Source organism: Limulus polyphemus, unplaced genomic scaffold, assembly GCF_000517525.1.
Source record: "Limulus polyphemus unplaced genomic scaffold, Limulus_polyphemus-2.1.2 Scaffold1857, whole genome shotgun sequence".
NCBI lineage: Eukaryota > Metazoa > Arthropoda > Merostomata > Xiphosura > Limulidae > Limulus > Limulus polyphemus.
The window spans coordinates 104,627-115,608 of NW_013667467.1; the positions used below are offsets into that span (position 1 = coordinate 104,627).

General features: G+C 32.0%; 1 protein-coding gene across 4 annotated transcripts in view; it reads left to right on the forward strand.

Annotated features, from left to right (window-relative positions):
* The first annotated feature begins 1,097 nt into the window (after positions 1-1,097).
* LOC106465174 (striatin-3-like) overlaps positions 1,098-10,982 on the forward strand; it is a 110,691-nt gene continuing 100,806 nt past the window's right edge. For 2 of the 4 annotated variants that reach the window (XM_022393011.1, XM_013925377.2), the window contains exon 1: positions 1,098-1,366. In XM_022393011.1, the coding sequence (XP_022248719.1) occupies positions 1,160-1,366 (207 nt within the window). In that variant the 5' untranslated portion in view covers positions 1,098-1,159. The remainder of the gene's footprint in view (positions 1,367-10,982) is intronic. The other 2 variants (XM_013925379.2, XM_022393012.1) reach the window with 1 other exon arrangement.

Genomic DNA, 10,982 nt, shown 5'->3' on the forward strand with positions numbered 1-10,982 from the left:
TATAATTCACAACGATTTATGCAGTTTACTTAGAGTCACTACCGCTCACTTGACTCAATTATCTGTCTCTATATCTCTCTTTAATCTGCTATTTATTTGCTGGGCTTATATATTAACATAGAGGGAGCCTGGAAAAGACTAGAGTTGCCAAAAAAAGTCATGATCCTTCTAGAAACTCATGACGTATTACCAGGGTCACGTGACTTCCGCTGTCGTAACAGTATCCTGTTCTTGCCGCTACACATGCTCCTGAGACAGAACCGCCAACCACCGCCAGTAAAACAGCTTTGAAAACAAACAACAACACTCAAACAACCAACCTCGAGATAACTTCACGGCAGATACAAACCATGTTACCTGTATCAACCATGTGTGATGTCTCTACTTCTACTGACAGCCATATTTTTAATCCATGGGACCAGAATTGCCAAAAAGGACCGAAGAATCCAGACTAAAGACGATCAAGTTACAGACTACAAAAGATTGACAAAATCCACTTCAAAAACTTCAGACGCCCTACCAACCGAAACCTCCACATCACCCGTTACGGAAGATGTCGTTCCTTCGACTAATCAACCATAGGCCAATCCAGCTAAATGACGAATCTGGTGTACACAGCTCCACGTCGCCTCTTCACCCATCCAGCCTGTTCTAGCCTTCAGCCACATGAAATTCAAGCCAAGTAATCTAATACTATATCTTATTCCACAGCTTCTACCGGGCTACTTTTTTATCAACGATTAGTGGGATTGAATGTCACTTATAACGCCCTCACGGCTGAAAGGGCGAGCATATTTGGTGGGACGGGGATTCGAACCCGCGACCCTCAGATTGCGAGCCGAGCGCCCTAATCACATGGCCATGTCAGGCCAAGTGCCTTTATTGCCCACTGCGGACGATCATGGTTGTGATGATTTGTAAACTCTAAATCATTCCAATAAATTTACTTTAAGTATTTAATCTTTCCTTATTGCCCCCCATTGACACAGCGGGATGTCTGCGGATTTACAACTCTAGAATCCGTTCGTTCTATTGAGGCGACATCTGTTAAAAAGACAATTATTGAGAGTGACGTCATAATTTACCAAATTTTACCCAGAACGCTGTTCACTGTTCAGTGAGGATGGTTGTTAATGGCGACCCACCTCTAGCGTAGAAGATGGACGATGGTCCAGTTACTCAAAATACCTCAGGTCAAATTGGTTCTTTAGGAACAGGAGTTGGTATCGTAGCTAAAACAAACCAAGATGAATACAATCAACGGCCTCACTATTCAATACCTGGTATTTTACATTTTATTCAACATGAATGGGGGAGATTTGAAACGGAACGAACCCAATGGGAGGTGGAGAGAGCAGAGCTTCAAGTAAGTTAAGTTTAATTATTCAAACTTTCTCAGTAATGGTTTTTAATAATTGATATACCAGTTGATACTAGAGCTCATATTTGTAAGAAATAAAAGTAAAACAAAACGTATAAAAAGAAGTTACTTTTCGTAACACTTTAACAGAAAATCAGCTTTTTCAATTTTTTCAGCAAAATCAAAATGACAAAGTTCATGGAAAGTTTTTCTTTTCGATCGTAAACCGATAAAGACAAAATTAAAAGAGTCATAGAAAACGTCATTTTTCAGAATTTTAATATGGATATTGGTTTTTCTAACTATGATTGGTAAAAAATCCAGGCACTGCATTGACACAAAAACTGAGAATTTATAATGTGTCAAATTGTTCTCCAATATAAATCCAGTAATACTTCAACTTTAATAAATTAACACTGAATGTTTTGGAATTACAGTACTTTACATTGAAAGCTAAAATAGGGAAACTATATTTGATTTTGAGGACTATATTTTACTTGAAACTATTGTAAAATAACTGATGATGAAGACATAACTAATGAGTAATGGGTAGATTTAATTAACTGGTAACTACAATCTTTAGATGTAAGTAGCAAATACATTTTGCTGCAGGTTCACTTCAATTAAAATCTTTATATATAGTCTTAAAGTAAGATAGTAATTTGTTTTATAATTTTATGTTATCAGGCTCTCATAAAACCTGTAGAAACATTTTTGGGAATTAAGCAATAATATGTAATGAAAACAGTTACTGAAATTTTGAGTAACTTTCCCATGATCTTGTATGATACTGTTTTTCTTAAATTTCTTATTCTCATTTTCATTATAAATATAGAAAAATATTTCATCTCTAACATGTATATTCTTGTAAAATTTACATGTTCAAATCATAAACTGAATTAATAGTCTGTAGCATAGATCAAGAATAATAACAACGTCTGATAAGAGTAAGCTATGTACGTAAGAATGAAACTAAAAATCAACTTGGTTAGAGTATAACTAATTAAATATTCTTTTATTACATTTCTGCTTATAAAGATTAAGATGCATTGTTTCATCATTTCGGCACCCTCACTGTTAACAATATTTTTACCCATAAATCCAATAATATTTCATAAGGTTCAGCCAACTTAGGAGAATTAGACTAGTTCTAAATACTAAACTAACAATACAAGTGAAATACTAACTAGTATAACCAATATTATCAATGAAAGCAACAATAAATAAACAAAACAGCATATTTTACTTAGAGAAACCACAAACACTAGTTGTTGTTTTGAATCACAGTCATTTATGTTTATTTGTTTGGAATCTTCCTTTCTTTCTCTTTTGATATCACACTTTACAAAAGAAAACTTATTTTGGCACCCCAACTATATAATATCAGAGACCATTAATCCCATACATTTTAGTTTAAATCAAGTGTGTCAGGCTGGTAGTGTCAACTTTCCCATGGCACAAACAAAAAAACAATGTTTAATGAAATACAAAATAATGTATAATAAATAAAATAATAGGTGATATGAACATTATAATATAACAATGTTAAATGTAATCAGAAGAAAATAACTAGCTAAACTTAATATGTAGTTTGTCTAATAACTTTTTATCACCAGTATGGCTTAAATATCTCCTGTAACAAACACTTAGAGATAGCTAAAGGAATTAATATACATCATTCAATCTTCTTTAAAAGCCAAAAATGAAAACATGATAAGTATCTTTAAATATGAAAGTGCCACAAAAATGACACACTGTATGTACAAATACATGGCTTCTAATATGATAAAGAAAATAAATATAAAAACTAAACAATAATGTAATGTCAAACTTAGCTAATATTATCTATTATGATAATTTAATGGTTATTAAAACCTGTTTACTATTACCCCAAACAAAATCCTAAGGAGTCAAAGTGTAGATGTGAAAGTTTTAAAAAGGTTGTGATACTCTGTAAAACTTGTAAACCTATAATCTTTAGTAATAACATTGCTGAATATTCCAGAGAATTAAATGAATTTTGCATTTAATTTTTTGAATTGAGAAACCTTGATTATGAAAAATGCCAGTGAGTTTCTGAGTTCTATCCACAAAATATTGTTATGTTGAACAAGTTCTATTATATCTAATAAGCTGAGAGTATTAAACATTTAACATAACTTGTTTGGAATATTTGTATTTGGGAATGAAAAGTTTATAACATCAAAGTTGAAAATATCTTTTTTATTGAAAACTTTAAAATTTAAAGTACAATTAATGATGGTGATATCTAAATATACATAGTTTGCTTTATTTTAAGTGAATGGCAAGGGTTATTTCAAGTGAATTATTTTATAACATATTCTTGATCTTCTGATTTGAAGCTAATACCTGTCAGTAAGAGATACCATAGGTTCCTTTACTGTACTTAGAAAATACTTGTGTTGTTATGAAATGGATATTTTGTTTATTTTGAAAAGCATTTTAATTAAAACTGTGTAGATATTATGTCCATGCTTAAGCTGTCATTTTATGAATAGCAATATCCATTAAGTAAAATGCTGAAAAATGTATGTAACCTTTTGAAACACTAACAGTATATTTTTTCTTTTTGACCTGACAGGATTTTCTGCTGTTAAAATTACTTTTTGTGTGAGTGAAAAAGCTTGCACAGTAAGATTATAGTTGCCTGTTTGATTTAAAATATTCCTTTTTTTTTACAAAAGTATAAGATGAACCAGTTTATACTCTAATAGTGATTGAGGAATCATACATAATTTTAATTGCTCAGCTATATCTCTGAAATTTGCATTAGAATTACCATATGGTGGATCCCAACAAATTACATCAAAAGCGTCATTAGTTGTATTTCTGGCTTGAATTATAGTGTAGATGAATGTGATTTCTATTTATCTATAAGCTTTTCATCCAAAGATCATGGTAACACAAAACATATTGTCACTACAACAGTAGAAAAGAAAACAACCTCATGCATACACACACACATTGTGAGAGTAAACTAAAATTCGGAAATATTTTAATCTAAAGATAGATCCACAACCTGGGATTAATTGTAATATTTTTTTGCAGAAAAAATAAAAGTTGGATATTTTTAATTAGTAGATGTACTTGTGTAAACTGATACACTTTTTTATTTTGAACAAGTGTAATTAATTCTGAACCACAAGATTGAGTAAGGGGCATGGTTGATGATGGCAGTGTAACAGCAATGATAGGAAAACATAATATAGAGACGCAGATTGTAGATAAGCATACAAACCAGGAGAACCATACAACCTTCACCTAATTGCCTTTCTAAGTTCAAGGCCAAAATAGGGGAATTTACTTGCTGATATTTATAGCCTTTCAAAAGTTATACAAGTTTCCATTCATGATCAATATGAAATGTAATCAGAAGAAAACAGTTAGCTAAATTTAATATGTAGTTTGTATAATAACTTTTTAGCACCAGTCTGACTTAAATATCTCCTGTTCTATGTTTGGTGTTCTTATATATATATATATATATATAAAACTGTCATTCACATTACAAACATGAACTTTACCAATCATGCATTCTTGATTGCTTAGAATGAAACACAGAAGCTGTTGCTAAATATATATATATATTGTGAGAAATGGCTAGTTATTGATAAAACCTGTGTTTGTCTATATATATATATATATAAATATATGAATTAGTATTATACATGTTGATGTTGTTAACTTTGTTGTTCAGACTTTTTTCTTAAACACTACACAGATGAGAGGGTACTCAATTTTAAGTACCTATCTTTAAAAAATAAATAAATAATACAAAGGCGATGAAAACAGAAAAACAGCAACAAATTCTAACAAAATCTTTAGATGATAAATTTTGTTAGCACAGTAGGTAAATAAATTGCACAGGAAATTTAAAAAAAGGTAGAGATGCAGAAAAAACTAAACATAAACAATTGATTTGGACATGGAGTTGCCACGTTAAATGTATTTTATGTGAATAAAGCTAACACCAGATGGTTGCTGGCAAGAAGTTGGCCAGCTGTGTGGGCTGTGCACGTGCTTTCGTCACCCTCATGTATTATACGTCCCTTATCTTGCATTACCACGCGTCACTAGCGTTGCAGTCAGTCAGTTTCATGGCAAGTCATACTGGATCTCATTAGGCACACTTCGATAATCTGAGCACCCTTTGTGACTGTATGCATGGCTTGCACTGTTTTCTATATGTGAGCCCTAGTACATTGTAGATAATTACATAATGAGATACGAATGAGTATGTGACATAAATGTCATATAACGCTGTTTTATGACCAGCAAAAGACGTGTTTATATATATATATATATTGTTTATAAGGTCACACTTTATACATATGCAATTTTCTTTTAACGAGCAAAACAAAGCAAAATAAAATCATAAAAAAACGCCTTTTTATGTTTAATTAAGCTACCTAAGTATAGCCAAAAGTTAACCCAATAATGTTTGTTTGTTTTTGAATTTTCGCGCAAAGCTACACGAGGGCTATCTGCGCTAGTGGTGATGACTAGCTGCCTTCCCTCTAGTCTTACACTGCTAAATTAGGGACGGTTGGTAAAAGAGTAGCCCAAGAGTTGGCGGCGATTAGTGGGATTGACCATAACATTATAAATCCTCTATGGCTGAAAGAGCGAGCATGTTTGGTGTGACGGGGATTCGAACTTTCGACCCACAGATTGCGAGTCGAGCGCCATAACCACCTGGCCATGCCAGGCCTGATGGTTACAAGGTCAATCAAATCGACCAACACCAATATATAGCTAGCATTGATAAAATAACAGATTGAATAGAAACTTTTATTTAAAAAACGTTTTATGATTACCTAGAAGGGCATAGAGATTATATGCAAATGAAACTTGACAATTTTCAGATAAAGAAAAGTATTTTTATTCTTAAAATCAGAATTGTTTTGCATGTTAGGTAGTCAACATTCTGAAAGTAAAAATTCACGAGCAGATTTTTAATTATAAACAACAACTTTATTTAAAAACCTGATATTGTAATGTTTACTAATAACTTGCAAAATTTTGTAAAGATATGCGTACATTATCAAAAATTATAGCATAATTACTCTCATGGATACTTTCATAGTTACGAGCTGGGTGGATACCACCCAGCCCGTGCTGGTAGGATTACTTCAAAACTTGAATTAGAAACGAGTAAGGAACCACACATGAACGAGCAGGTTTCACATGAAGAACAAAATATACACACGTCTAAACACTATAGTATCAATCGAGAAAGTGAGGATTGTGTTGCAATGTCAGAGGAAGTTGTATAAGTGGTGGAGGGGTAGTTGCATGATCAGCACATGTTGCTGCAATGACTTAAAAAATAAAAGTGTATAAAAGACTGGTGCACTGTTCAAACTTTTAACAATGCTCAGAGGGCAAATCAAGGTCGAGATAGCTTTGGTAGTACCATTTTGGAAGCACCCCTTAATTCATACTAAACATCAGTAAAAGGATTGCTACATTTAGAAAGTCAAATACACCAGAACTTCTTACAAGCTAGTACTAGACTACAGTTACTTTATAAAAAAATAAATCTTCATTAGATAGCAAAGCAAGTAATAAACTTTAACATTAAATTTAGATTTTTGACCAAAAAAAAAAAGGGTTAAAAACTCAATCTGAATATACTATATAAAACTAAGTTCTATATTTCAAATGGTATATTTCCCCCAAAACAGAAGTATCTTCAATATAGTTTTTAAAAACTTGCATCTTAAAAAACAGAGGAGTTTATGACTGTTTCTTAAGTAATGTTAGTGCTTCCACAATAATTTTGTGAAACTCTTTAGGATTGACTACTGTGTCAGGTCTATTGATGAAGGTATCTCCAGGTGCAAGTTGGTTCAATTCGGGATGGCTATTCTGCCACTCTAGGTATGGTCCTCTTGCAAGAAGCAAATCAGCAAATTCTTTGGTATTCAACTGAGCCTGAAAACCATACAAATTTTCATGAACCATTACTGAAGTTAACTACTTGCACAACTACTTTAATAGAACGACAAATATGCTGTTATGTTTATTAAGAAAATCAATAAAAAGAAATGTAAAAAAAAAGGGAGAGTGAGAGACTTTCACATTAAAAGTGTCTGGTGACTGAAGTTACCTTTTATCCATCAAGCTTTCAAATGTCTATTTTTTTTAAACATTTCATTATTGGTATTTAAAGGTGAATGCATCTGTAGTAAAAAAAAAAATTCATAAGTAAATATTAAATCATTAAGTTTTTTGTTGGACTTTATGTTTTTAGTGATTAGAGTTTCATAGTCACTGAACATTTCATCTGTAAGCATCAGGTGTTAGAGAATAGGGAGTAATGAAATAGCTGATCAACAACTTTAATAATCTTGTGTATGTGGCGTTAAACTGTAAAAATGTAAATCTGCTTAGTTTTTAACTTCCAATTGACTGAAGTATTTTGTTGTTCTAAGTTTCCACGTTGAGTATCTCTACTGCTGTACATTGCAATCATTAATTTTATAGATGTATTACATCTTGAATTGCGATTCTAGAAAATTTGTCACCATTATTTATCATCATTTAGAAACACACACATACTTCAAAATTAACTCCTTTTGTGATTCGCCCTCAATGTTTCAAAATATATTTACTTGAGTTACTATGGGCATTACATTATTATTAATTATTTACCAAAATTTATTTTTCATGTTATCACATATTATAATCAATGCTTATTGGATGGCATTGGAAATGCTGTTTGTGCTGATTTCTATTGGTTTTATTATGAATTATGTATCATAAATACTGAAGAAAAGCATTATATAAAGATATCACGTACAAATTCAGGTATGTATAATTTATTTGTTTAGTATATTTTGTGCAGAACTGATGATAAAATAACTTTTGTTTCCTTAATATGTAAGTATAAGTTACCAAAAATTGAAATAAAAAACCTGACCTTTTTCTAAGTTCAATCCAAAAAAAAAAAAAGCCTGACACAGAAGGGGTTAATATTATACCAATCTTCTATACAAATGCACCCATTTTAGCACACTTCTTCTCTGTTAGCATAAATGTTCCAAAACAGTGTGTAATAAAATTGGTATCTTCTATTAACTCTAAAGTCACAAGTGACTTTACGTATAAAATTACAATTTTGAAAGGTCTGAAACTGAGTTAACTGATAATTTAAATTTAGTCATTAAATATATGCCGATTTACCTCCAATTTATGATACTTGCCAACAAGATTGATACACACAGTTTTCTTTTTTAACACAAATATGTTTTAATATACAAACAACAAAACAATTTACAACAACAGTTATTACAAACAATGATTTATACACAAAAATTTTACAAACTTACAAGCAATATAAAGTCTTCTTTCTAGCCTGGAACTTCCTTTATATCTTATCAAGGGTTCACGATGAGCGAGTTAATTACGAATTGATGTAGGTACAATTCACTTAACGGGAAGCTAGCTAGCTTTGTCCTTCGTTATTCACCAGCCACACACGCCGAGTTTACCACGATGAATTTATGTAATGTTTTTGTAAAAATACTAATGTCTGATGAGAATCCACTGTAAATGCTCCTAGTCAAATATCTGAAGTTTTCCGATTAATAAGCATTATAACAATGACAGTTTTAGCTTCCAAAGTTTACAGCACACTGACTATAGCAAACTAATAATAGATACTACTTTTTTGCCGCGGCACATTTGTTATATTTATAGGCATGTGGAGTGTTTCTAGAAAATTCAGATTACGTAACAATACAAAGCTACATTAAGCATTTACAACTTTAGAGAGTAGGCGGGAGTTCCGCAATACATGGCTGAAAAGTCAATATAATAAAATAATAAATATATATAATGTTCTGAGATTTATGCTATTTAGTCTAAACATTTATGTTTTAGTGTTATAATCTGTTGTCATTCTAGAACAAACGAGGCCTTATTTATATTTATTTCCAAATTTTTTATGGCGATTACGAGATCGATGAAATCTACCGAACCGAGATAAAACAAAGTTTTCTGGAGAAACGTTTGATAACTATCTGGATATTATAAAGATTTCGCGTGTGAAATTTGAAAAGTTTCTGATTCATATAAGTATTTTTAATCTTAAAATGAAAATTGGTTTGCGTGTTGGATAGTCTACATACCAAAAGAAAAAAAGGCATGAGAAAAACATTGCTTAACAACTTTAAGACTTAATAAAAAAAATGATATTTTGCGTGTGAAAGCATCGTAATGTTTACTGATAATCTGCCAAATTTCGTTAACACACACTAACTAATTTAAAAATTTTAGCATGAAAACTATAACAAGCACAAAATGGTTACGATTTCGAGCCCCTGCTGAAAAAGAGTTAAACCACTCTTTGGCTTTAACTATAGAGAATGTAAGTCCATACTGTTTCAAGTGATCAGCATACTTAATTAGAAATGACAGAAGAAGATATGATGTTGAGATGTATAGAGGGACCCATCCGACTATGTGACCCCAATTCAGGAATTTATTCAGTACCTATCGTGACATGTAACTATGTAATATTTGCATGGATTAAAAATAGAATAGTTGAGTTATGTGAAAAGAGAATGATTATCTCTAAACCGTTTTATTTTTTATAAAACAAGGACTCCAGGAACTTGGTTGTTTAATGTAAGAAACGAACTTACCTTATCAGTGGTATGTCCTAAATCAAATGTGCATCAATTTGACTATCAGACTAGAATAGTTAAGCTAAGAGATAGCGGACGCCTGAAATTAGCTAGAAATTGTTTTGCACATGGCCAGGGAATAACATTACCCACCAGTTTTAGAAAAAAAAATAGTATACAGGAAATCAGTTAAATATAAGAGTACCAGATCTGCAAGAGTTATTGACCCAAAAAGAATCACAATTAATACAAAGTTAACATTTTCCTAAACTGAAAATGTATTTCCAATAATAATTACATCTGCTGACACTATAGCTATTTCTCGATCTCCAGGGTTTCCACTCTTTGCCTATCTAAACATTGAAAACGTTTGCCTCAGTCTTTTATACCCCACTTGAACGCCCTTGGCAAATTCTCATTTGCAAAATTCACCACCAACTTCAATGCACCCTCTGTTTAGATACTGTATATAAACATTGCATTCAGATAATGTAATCACTTTTTATAGACATAAACCAGCTTTCAGTAGGGAGGTAAGGTGGGAGAGTGTCAGTGGAGGTAAGTATTATTGGAATACATTTTCAGTTTAGGAAAATGTTAACTTCCAAAACACATCTCAGCTGACACTATAGCTAGAATCCCACATTGAAAAGATGGAGGGAATGGTGCAGGAAAGAAAAATACAGAAAGTGTCTGTATAGAACAGGAGTGTACCAAGATAAAGATGGTACAAGAGTGTGGAACCACACTACATTCAAAAGAGGTATGCTCTGCACCAGGAACTCAGTTCCTATATCAAAGGTGGAATAGAATATGAGTAATTGTTAGTATAGGCCAGCCCCAACCAGATAGCTGAGGTTCCACAACTCGGGGTTGGAAATAAGGGGTCATGGTACCTATATCCCACATTGGTGGCTAGGGCTGTTGGACTACAAAGCTATATATATATATATATATATATATATTAC